The following is an 11,172-nucleotide window of genomic DNA, read 5'->3' as shown; positions in this document are numbered from 1 at the left end:
TCCCTGTAGCCCCGGCGTTGACGAAGACTTTCTGCGGCGAAGTTGCGCCACCGCCCCCAACCACCGTCGCTCTCCCGCCACCACCTCCCACCCTAAGATAGATGGTGGGTAGCCCTCCGGTGAGCTCCTTCCTTCCCTCCCTCTGACCTCCCACCGACGAAGTTCAAAATCGACTAACCCAAAATCGAAAGTTAGTTGACTGACACCTAGCCATTGTGTTATTGTAGGGTCATCTGCTGGTAAGGTTCTCACCTACCCCCATTTTCTTCCTGAGTTGTCGTCACGGCAAAAACCTTGTTATCCAAGAAAACCTCTCTCCGATGATATTCCCTATCACCGACCAACACTCGGGCAATACAATCATAAGGGCATGTACAATGGTTGATAAGACAATTTTATCTTACGTATTACATGTAGTTTAGAGATGACAAAAAAAACATGTACAATGGTTATCTCTTAGGCTTATCTTCTAACTAACTATTTCTAAAAACATGGTGAGCCATATTATGCTAAGAGGTCATCTCTTAAATAAGAAGCACGAAGACGGGTCTTTTCTTACGATTTGTTATGCTAAGAGATCATCTCTTAAATAAGAAGCACGAAGACATGTCTTTTCTTACGATTTTTCTCTCACCATTGTCATGCCTAGGCCCTAAAGTAAATAGATCGCTTGTCTCTTGTACTACCAGATCCACCACTCTCACTCACATCCAAACAAATCAGCCATCACACGACAGGCCTAAATTGACACGTGACCTGACACCAACTGAACCAAACCACATCTCAATAATCACAGCACATATGCGATGCATGAGTACATAACACAACGGAGCAATTTTATTAGTGAGCTGAACCATTATCCTGTTTTGACTAGTTAGAATCAAGATAACAATGCATGAATGGGGTGGTGCCCCTGCACATTACATTTTGCATCCTTCAATGAGCGAAAAATGAACATGACCTCTTCCAATCCAGAAGAAGCCATTGCACATGAGGACTCAGGTGAGCAAGAGTCTCCTCCGGGCTCTCCGCAAACCAGACGAGCGGTATCTAGACCCTTTTCCACACCTACCGATCCTAATCTTCCCGTCCGTGCAAATCCATGTATATGGGCTAAACTAAATACGTACATACACTGATGATTCGGTCTAAAATACAACTCATTTTCTGTAACTTCTGACAGTTTGTGCGTCACGGTTACTGTGACTTTCACCTGTTGCCAGAATCCTGTATGGACCATGCTCCACGACATACCTTGGCAGTTCAGCCACACATAACCTCCACAACAGCCCTTTTCATTGTCCCAGGGCAAGGATCTCCACCAAATACCTCTGGAACCACGCTTACCGCACAGTGCTCTTGGTTAATGCAGTTCTGCAAGAAATGCCAATTCAGATTCTAGGTACAAGCACGACTAGGTAAAGAAAAGCCCAACTAATGCGATGGTCGCAAACCCATTACCTTCCGAAACATGTCATACGACTTGTGTGCATGGCATCCGCCTTCTGAGTAGCTCCCGCAGGACCCCTGCGGTGTGCCAAAGCTGGCAAATTTTATTTCACTTATTTTCCGCCCATGATCACACTGGAGGTGGACCTTAGCTTTCTCGTACTCCTTGCTACGCCAGTTCGTCATCGACGGCTGCCATTCAGACACGTCAGCACATACACTTCCAGTACTTCTTTTCACCATTGAAATTTCACTAGGGTCACCACCAATCTCCTCGAATATCACCAATAGGTTCCCAGTAGGATTAAGCCATGGGCGAGGAACATGGTACCTGAAGGAACATGACATAGATGTAAATAATGCCATGGGTGGTTCTGTAATAGTTACTTCTAAACCATGGAGTTCCTACCATCTCTGAGAAGAGTCACCGCAGTTGGTTTGACACTTCGTCTCATCATATTCACCACGGTAATCACAGTAACCACATGTTCCGGAGGCCTTGTAGCCAGGCCAATACCGTCCAATGCTTTGACCGTTGATCCAGATTTGCCCCTTCCCCATGCTATTCATGTCCAAGGCTAATGGCTCGTCACCATCTGGTGCGTTGAAAAAAGCCTGAAAAGAGGCAACTGTGGGATACATCTTCTAAAAAATGATGGCTATACCACATGGGTACCAACTAATCACATGCAAATTTCACATTACCTTGTACCATGTCAGAGGCTGCTTCTGTACAGGTTCTCCCCATTCTACCGATGAGCTTCCACTAAGTGAATGAAGACTCATAGCCTCACCTTTCAAACCAACCTGCCCATATACATTAGGTTTTTTTATGTTAATGCTTGTGCACAGCACATTAAAACAACATACATTACCTGATAGGTCCATTTCTGCCATGTGAGATCTCTTCTTCCCTCATTCAGGCCATAAAGTATCACCGGACCAAGAATTCCAGCATTCCAAGTCTCAAAATGTTCTCCAACGTTCTGTATACAGGAATGGAAAATAAATATACAAAGGCTCAAATATTGCATGACCAAGAGTACCATCTTAGTTAGCAAACTATTCACTTACAGGGAGACCAACTGCTATACTTAAGCATGAAATAGTGTTGCTTCCTGCCCATAGTTTCACACTCCCAGTATACGTTAGTTTTGGGTCTTCTACACTGCCGTAAACAGTTCCTGTGAACGGATTGGGGAGTATTTGAAGATCAATTGCTTTTGACAGTTAAGAGATGCACAATTTTTTGTCAAGCGTGGCAGAGACTTCATAGTTACCTGTTAATTGTCCATTAACGAAAACATGCAAAGCATGACCAGCCGACATCACAGCGAGTTTTGGAGACTTCCCACTGGTGAGGAACTGCTCATTCTTCGCAACATCAACACTTGAAAATGAAACTTTTAGTACCAGTGAATTGCAAAGAGTCATATATTCATATTGTTGGTGGAGTTAGGCCACTTACTATGTTGTATACCACAAGTAGTCTGTGTTATCCCTCGTCATATTTATTTGTTCCAGTAATCCTACCGCTGTAAATGCTTCCTCCTCACTGTAGGAATTAATCTCTTCATTATATGACTGCCATGTGAGTCCTCCAGCCCATTCCATTTTCATTTGTGAAATCTGGCTGCCAACCTGTATAAGCATATCACAAAAACTTTAAATAATGATAAAAAGGCAAAAATTCAGATCAGATACAGATTTTAAATAACGGTAGTAAAAAAGAAACTACACATATTAAGCTTGGATGAATATACAATGTAAGCAAGCCAACTAAATTAACCAGATAGCTCAAGTGCCTAATCTCACCCTAGCGGTGTTGAAGACTGTTGTTTTGCAGTCCGGAAGAATACTGATAGACCAAGGAGGCAGGTCATAATGCATTCCGCTGAACGATACCCTTGCATAAGATAGCTTATCCTTGTTCTCAAGAAAAGCTGCACAAGCTCCTGTGCTTGACCTAAAAACGGATGACTGAACAGAAAGTTACCAAGAAGTCAGTTCTGGCTTATGAACGAAATAGTGTAGGTCTCAAGTAGAGAAAAGAACAGAATGTCATCACAACCTTCTGAGCCTTCCCAAGGGAAGATATAATGGGATCTCCTGCAACCAGGGCTGGTTCGCAAAGCTTGATGGCTCTATGCAACTCCTTCAAGTGGCCCCATTTTGGTTCTCTCAATAAGCCTGAGGAAGCAAAGGGAAAAAGTTCGGTCAAATTGGTACATAGGATTAGGGGGTACATAATAACAAAGTACGTGCTGTACAACATCGACAAAGAAAGAACAAAAAACAATTTTGCTGTAATGTAGCACCAAATGTCACCATTACGATGTAGGTAATATATAAAACGATTTGTGCAATCAGACACTGCATTGTTGCTAATCCATTGTTTAGAGAAACAAATTATTCTCCATCTGTGTCTTTAAAAGGTTATGGACCTTGAGAATTGGAGTGGATGAAAATCACTGCATTGTTGCTAATCCATTGTTTAGAGAAACAAATTATTCTCCATCTGTGTCTTTAAAAGGTTATGGACCTTGAGAATTGGAGTGGATGAAAATCTCTCTGTAACTCAGGCAATGGACTTGAACCTGGATACTGCAGAGTGGAATGTGGATGCTGCCACATTGCTTTGTACAATTAATTAAGGGGTGAAGGTGTCAGAAAATACCTAAACTGCATCGTTGTTCCATTCAAGTTCACTAGTAAGGGCAATTGCCTATACAAGGGCCGCTTCAGACAAAAAAATATCCAAGTGGCAGCAACCACTATGTGGCATGAAATAGGTTCAAAGTACTCCCTCCGTTCACTATTATAAGATGTTCTACTGTAACTTTTTTCTGATTCGGATGTATACAGACACATTTTAGTGTGTGTGTGTTCACTCATTTCAGACCGTATGCACTAGTCCATATTGAAATATCCAAAACATCTTATACTTGTGAACGGAGTATATACCATGTGCCAACAGGGTTCGCTCCCTGAGCGGCCCACGTGCACCCAGGGGCGATTAGGGTTTTCCCCCAGAGCAGCAGCCGCCACCACCGCCTCTTGTGATCTGTCACCTCGTCGTTGTCAGGGACCGCCTCCTATCCAGCCCCTGACATCGGGGAACTCTCCCTCCTACTCCTCGTCGTCGGTGTCTCCTCTGGAGGCATGGCAGCACGGATGTGGGACAACTGATCCAAGAAGGCGGCGCAGCTTTTTGGATCGTAGGGCGGCCTGCTTGTAAGGATCCAATGGTGATCAGTGGAGATCGCGGCAGTTCAGCTACTCCAGCAGATGGCGACGACGGCGGTCAGCTCCTCATGTGTCTCCTTTTGCCGGTATCAGCCATCATTTCACGATAGCCGTTTGGCAGCCGGCATGATCAGCTAGGCGGGTCCAAGGCAATCAGCTGTGGTGGTGACAGATCCAGGCACTGCATGGTGCAGTCTTCAACTGGATCCGGCCATGGGGGCATCTCAGAGGGCTCAGTCGGCAGCTTCTATCCAGGGTAACAACGTAGGTCTGGCTATCTGCCTATCTAGACTCAGAAACCACGGCATTCCTCCTGAAGGCGTTGCTATGGTGCACCGATACATGCTGCCCGATGAAAATCCAGGATGTGGCCTTATTGGTTGAATCCGGTGACGACGATGCTAGTCCTATTTCTCGTTGGAGGCGCCGCATTGAAGACTAAGTTCCTCTACGCCTCATTGTTGCGTAGTTGGTGTTAGTGTTATGTGGCTGCTAGAAGGAGGGCGCAAGAGGGCCGGCCGGGGGCCTTTCTGCCCACGGCCGGGCAAAAGGGAAGGGATTTCCTTCTTAATTCTTGCTTGATTAGATTGATACATCTCCTCTCTTTATATAGAGAGGTTTACTTGACTCTCAAGCAAGGCTTACTTGACCCCTAAGCAAACGACCCTTATCTCTAATTAACCCTAAGACTAATGGGCCCATTAGGCCCATTACATACTCTAACACTACACCCCACCTGGACATGCAGCTTGTCCTCGAGCTGCAGCCTAACCAACTTATAACCATGACTCGACGCAACACAAACCTAACACCTAAAACCAAGCCTTTTACATCTCGGCTTGTTTTATTATTCTCAACTTGAAATAGACTAGGACGCTTTATTTTGGACGTGCACGTGTACAGCCACCTGGATCCCATGGACACCACCTGGACAAAAGGAGTGCATGTGTATGGCTGTTGGTCTGCACCGCACAGGGAAGAGTGGAGGGCTTGCGATGGAGAATGACGAGGAGGGGTGCGCCCCCCCAACCGCCGATGTCGCAGACTTTGAGGTCGCTGCCCGCGGGGAAAACAGCATGCCGGCCGCCCGTGGGGGAAACCACATGCCCAAGATCCCCGACGCAGCGGACGAGATCGAGGTCCTTTGCGCAGCGAAGGGCAACTTGGAGGAGCAGCAGCTGCAGACCACGCATCTCCCGCACACGCCGACGCGCTAGGAGGCCGCGCGCAGCAGCCTGCAGCCTCACCGCCGCCAACACGTGGTGGGTAGCGATCCAAGACGGAAGCGGTGACGGCGACGGCAGGGACTTGATCTGCTGGATGTGGACGCCCTGGGATGGCGGCGGCGCTGATGGGAACGAGGTCGTCGCACTCCCATCGTAGGGCATCCCATAGTGGGCGGCGGAGCTGACCGCGGTGGCTGCTGCAGCTGCAGCGGCTGCTGCGCTGTCGCGCCGGGCGCGGCGGAGGCCGCCAGGAGCGGTGGCTGCCACTGCAGCCAGGGCTGGGCGGTGGTGGCGATGGATGGCAGCTGCAGCGGCCCGGCGAGCGCGGCGAAGGCCGCCTGGTGCGGCGGTTGCCACGGCAGCCACAGCGGCGCGGGGGCGGTGATGGGCGGCGCAACCGAGTGCGGCCCGTAGGACCCGGCCAAGAACAGGTGGATCTCCTGGACCGCCTGGGTTAGGTCCCGCAGCACCCCGGACACGTCCTCCCAGGTGAGGACGGTGGGGGCGGGCGCGACAAAGGATCCCGGCGCGGGCAGGAGCAGGGTGACCGGCAGTGGAAGAGACGGGCTTGGCGGTGGTGAAGACATGATCGAACCGAAGCTAGCTGGTACCAAATTGTTATGTGGCTGCTAGAAGGAGGGCGCAAGAGGGCCGGCCGGGGGCCTTTCTGCCCATGGCCGGGCAAGAGGGAAGGGATTTCCTTCTTAATTCTTGCTTGATTAGATTGATACATCTCCTCTCTTTATATAGAGAGGTTTACTTGACTCTCAAGCAAGGCTTACTTGACCCCTAAGCAAACGACCCTTATCTCTAATTAACCCTAAGACTAATGGGCCCATTAGGCCCATTACGTACTCTAACAGTTAGCGTGTGGACAATCTCTTGGTAGCCTTCAACGTTGGGATTACAAGGGACTCGGCTACGGGTTGTATTGTGTCTGTGTTTGATAATCTGCCATGATGTTTCCCTTTTTTTCTTTTGCCAGTTTAATCAGATTTGTAATAATTTGGTTGTATGCATCCTTAGTTAGTACAAAGGCCGGGGGTAAGGAAGCTTCAATTTTCTAACAAAAATGTAACATGTGCCAAAAGCAACGCATGCATTGAAGATAAACAGAGCATGGAGAAGTGAACTCACCGTATTCATCAATAGGAGCATCGTAGTCATAGCTAGTTGCAACGAATGGACCACCAGCTGTCCGCCCGAAGTTTGTCCCTCCGTGATACTGAAAAGAGGCGTCACAACTTGGTACCAAAAAGTTGGTGACATGATAAGCTTCAGTTAAACAGAAAGGATCAGTGTGACTTACCATGTAATAATTAACAAAAGAGCCCCCCTTCTGGATAAACTTGGCAACACCATATGCTAGATCCTCTACTGGTCTATGTGGAACCGGAACACGAAAGCCTGTATACCTGCGGTAAGGAGAAAAGAAGATTTACATGGAGAAAGACAAACATACAAAATATCATGTGGTAGTAGCCTTTTAGAGAGAGAAGAATGAATTTACCAGGCAGTCCAAGCCTCGGTCCACATGGTAGGCTTGTGAGGTTTATTCGGGGAGAACCAGTCACAGTAAAATCCATTGCATGTATTAATCTGCCAGCAGTAAATCAACAGTGAGATCTAGCGGAGTGAAATCTCCTAGTCCAAATTATGTCATGTAAGGGTGGAAGTTCCTTTTAGAAATGAAAAGCTTGGCAGATGATCCAGTGAGTAAATATGATGGACACGTTTTCTTTCCATTCTTGGAAACTGGGGTCATGAAGATGAATGACCCCAGCACATTAAAAGAAACAGGGAACTAGTGTCTATGGGGTACACATATTAAAGCCAAGGAGTGCACAGCATACAATTGGATCTGGGGCGTCGTCCTCTTTACACATGATCCATGGAACACCTGTGTTGAGCGCAATCGCCATGTTAGCTGCCCATGAAGCGTAGGCCTTGGAAGGCTCGCCCTGATCCCACTCCAAGGGGCCAAACTCGTTCTCGATCTGCAAGGACAATGAGGATTTAAAGGTGGGCCTGGTTGAAAAGAAATCCAATATGCTAGCAACAGAGGTCAAAACAATTTGAAGCATACATACCTGGGAGAGGATTATTGGTCCTCCCTGCCACTCAAAGAACCCTTCCGACTTCATCATGTCAACGATCTTGGTGGTGAACTTGTGCATCTCAAGCTGTTTGAAAGAATCATGATGGAAATACAGACATTTAGAAAGAAGCTAGGGATTAAAACAGAGCGGAGCTGCCAAGACGACACTTGCCTTGAATGGCTGATTATCAGTTCTAAAGCTGATGCCGGGGACATACTTGAGCCAAACAGGGAAACCACTGCAGTCAAAGGGAGTGTGATTTAGCATATTTCTCTTCAAAAGAAGTCAACATCAAGACTTGTCAATATGGCAACATCCCTCATCAGCCACAAAACTGCAGTAGTAAATGATTTAGCACGAGCAATAACTGGCACCTAGAAAATCACTGAAACCACTTACCTTGTAAGAAAACTAATCAGCCAGCTAGTGCTTATTTGGTAGAGTAACAAATGTTGAGAGCAATGCGGGTATAGTAGGTGGTTGTTACCCGAAGTTCCACTCGGCGCAGACGTAGGGGCCAATGCGGAGATGCACGTAGAGTCCGGCCTGCTTCACCAGCTTGATGAAGCGCACTAGATCATACCTCCCCTCGAAATAGTACTGCACAATACAATCGATTCACCCAGACCAAGCAGCATCAGAAAGCAAAACAAATCAACCTTTTTTTAGCATAGCAGTTGTTGGAGAAAGTAGCAACCTGGCCAGGAGAGGGCTCGTGGCCATTCCAGAACACGTACGTCTGCACCACGTCGAGGCCGCCGTCCTTGGCCTTCTGTATCAGATCCGGCCACATCTGCACGCGGCCGCAGAAACAAGCAAAGAAAGAAAATAGTCACACTGGGAGCCGGCATTTTTCTCGGGAAAGAGAGCGGAGCAGGGGCTGCTGGAGAAGCAAGAAGCCGGTACCTCGGGCACGCTCCTCGGGTAGTGGATGGAGCCGGAGAGCAGGATGCGGCGCCGCCCGTTCACCACTAGTGCCTTGCGGTCGTAGGTGACGGCCGCCGACGCCGTCGCACAGGGCCGGCCCTGGGCCATGGCGAGGAGTGCGGCCGCCTAGGGCCCAGCCTGAGCAGGGGCCCATGCCCTGTGCATATATTATATGCAAGTAGGTATATATATTCCCAACAAATATTGTACTAGAACGCAAAAGAAGCAGCGCAGCCCATTAAGAGAGGAAATAGGCAGCTCACACGCAAACACAAATCCCAGAATCCCTTTCCGTTCGTTCTCTCCAAGAAAGACGCCGCCAGCTCGTTCGTCTCCCAACCGCCATCGTCTTCCTCACCAATTGATTGTCCCGATTTCCGAACAGCCCAGGACCCCAACTCCCGATATTAATCAATGTTTAATTGTATCATTATCTAATGGATTTCTTTGGTTTCTCTCATCCTATAAATACTCCAGGGCTTTAGGCAGGCGGAGATGAGGCGACAGACACACCGCCCTTGGAGGTACGCAAGAGCAGCAGCCTGCAACATGTGCCGAAGATTCATAGACAGCCAAGTCATTGCCCATTCATGAAATTTCCGGATCTCAGTTCTCTGGCCTTGTCTATTTATTTCTGCTCTTATGTTTGAACTTCTTGATTCCTCTCTTTCTGTATGAAGATGGCATATTCAGTAGATTCTGCTGATTGTAGCATTGACTGAAAATGACTTTGCCAAATAAATTCATTTAAGCAGATGCGATTTTTTTAATTTTGTTAGAGTTGTAGGTGTCTAGTGCTTATCAAATTCTCTTAACTGTTCCTGCGACTGTAGCAAGTTTTTACTGCGAAGGATATCTTGGATAGCATTGATCTTGATGCTATTATTAGCGATTTTGCATGGAAAAATGCTCGAAGGCGTTGTTTCTCTTTAGCATGCCATACACTTGTGCTCTGTGTATTTTTCAGGAGAAAGGCAAAAGGCATACGGCAAACAACAGCTCCTCTGATTTTTGCTGATCTGGAGCTATAATTTCTGTCAAATTGGATCAAGAAATTAAGAAGAGTTAAAAGAAGACTTCTTGGTTGCTGGTTGTTGGAGCATGTGACATATACATGATGTATTAAGACCATATTTCATATCTGCTAATGAAATTTACACTTGCTTTTATTAACTTTTTGTGGTACACATAGGTGTGGAAATGAATTTTTAGTGTCTATTATAGTGTATGGGCCCATTATATGGAGTTCGCACAAGGGCCCCTCAAATGTCAGGGCCGGCCCTGCGTCGCAGCGAGGGTGGCCACCGCGAACACGAACGCGACGGCGACGGCGACGGCGACGACGGACGGTGCCGGCAGCGCGGAGGACGCCATGGGAAGGACTGAAGCTGGAAAGGGAGGGAAGTGCGGTGAAAAAAAGAAGCGGAAACGCGGCGCCTTTCGGTGCTTTTCCCTCCACCGGGAGTGAGAGTGGGAGTGGGAGTGAAGTGAGGCGCTCGCTGGAGGTGGAGGACACACGCGCTCTCTCTTTGGCTTTGTCAGGTTCACTCGTGCTTCACCGTCCAGAGTCTGCAGCTGGTTCCCTTTTCCTGCCACTCCCGATCTGCAACGGGTGTAGTTTTGCGCCTCATTTCCTCTTTCTTCATGATGGCTTTCTTTCTCTAAACATTTATGCGGCTTAGTGTTTGGTAATGCTATTTTCTGTATTGAATAGTGTTTGTGAATAGTATTTGCCTAGTGGAGTAGTATTTGCTTGTCGGTGATAAGGCTAGAAGAGAGGTAGAGCGAGGAAAAAAAAATTTCCTTTGAAAGGAGAGCGAGGATATTTTTGTGAGGATCGCTGGCTCGACGGTCGCTCCATCGCCGAGGTCGCGCCTCTCATCTACGTCAAGGTCCCCAAGCGACGACGCAAGGCGCTCTCTGTGCGCGACGGCCTCCATAACCGCGCCTGAATCACGGACATCTAGGGCACGCTCGCACCGAGATGGCCATCCAGTACGTCTTCCTCTAGCGGTGCCTCCAACACTTCGCCCTCGTCGACGTGCCCGACAGGATCTCTTGGCGCCGGTCTTCAGTCGGACGTGCCGTCAACGACATCCGGGAGGAGGCAAGACTTTGGGCTCGTGCGGGCGCCGCAGGTCTCGCGCTGATCATTCCAGAGACGTAGTCTAGGGCCTTATGGCTGGCGCACCCACCTCCCCTATGCGCCACGGCTGCCGTTGCAC

The 11,172-nt window shown here is 48.1% G+C and overlaps 1 protein-coding gene across 1 annotated transcript; it reads right to left on the bottom strand.

Moving 5' to 3' along the window:
- Positions 1–811: 811 nt before the first annotated feature.
- LOC119276150 (beta-galactosidase 2-like) lies at positions 812–10,532 on the bottom strand. The gene is made up of 20 exons (XM_037557144.1): positions 10,239–10,532; positions 8,927–9,035; positions 8,718–8,813; positions 8,508–8,620; positions 8,192–8,258; positions 8,012–8,104; positions 7,775–7,918; positions 7,432–7,520; positions 7,231–7,336; positions 7,059–7,146; positions 3,521–3,639; positions 3,265–3,429; positions 2,918–3,090; positions 2,730–2,839; positions 2,524–2,633; positions 2,325–2,435; positions 2,155–2,256; positions 1,859–2,064; positions 1,462–1,780; positions 812–1,374 (listed from the first exon to the last, which is right to left on the bottom strand). Exons 1-20 carry the CDS (start codon positions 10,319–10,321, stop codon positions 1,264–1,266), a joined length of 2,514 nt encoding a protein of 837 aa, XP_037413041.1. The 5' UTR covers positions 10,322–10,532; the 3' UTR covers positions 812–1,263.
- Positions 10,533–11,172: the final 640 nt, after the last annotated feature.

Source organism: Triticum dicoccoides, chromosome 3B (assembly GCF_002162155.2).
Source record: "Triticum dicoccoides isolate Atlit2015 ecotype Zavitan chromosome 3B, WEW_v2.0, whole genome shotgun sequence".
In the NCBI taxonomy this organism is placed as follows: domain Eukaryota; kingdom Viridiplantae; phylum Streptophyta; class Magnoliopsida; order Poales; family Poaceae; genus Triticum; species Triticum dicoccoides.
This window is presented reverse-complemented; position numbering and strand designations above follow the sequence as displayed.

Bases quoted from the DNA above. Each gene is read 5' to 3' on its own strand.
- LOC119276150 (XM_037557144.1), bottom strand. From the start codon at position 10,321: ATGGCGTCCTCCGCGCTGCCGGCACCGTCCGTCGTCGCCGTCGCCGTC. The intron at 9,036-10,238 runs TGCGACGCAGGG...GGGCCGGCCCTG, and splicing joins TTCGCGGTGGCCACCCTCGC to TGCGACGGCGTCGGCGGCCG. The intron at 8,621-8,717 runs GTTGCTACTTTC...TGTATTGTGCAG, and splicing joins ACGAGCCCTCTCCTGGCCAG to TACTATTTCGAGGGGAGGTA.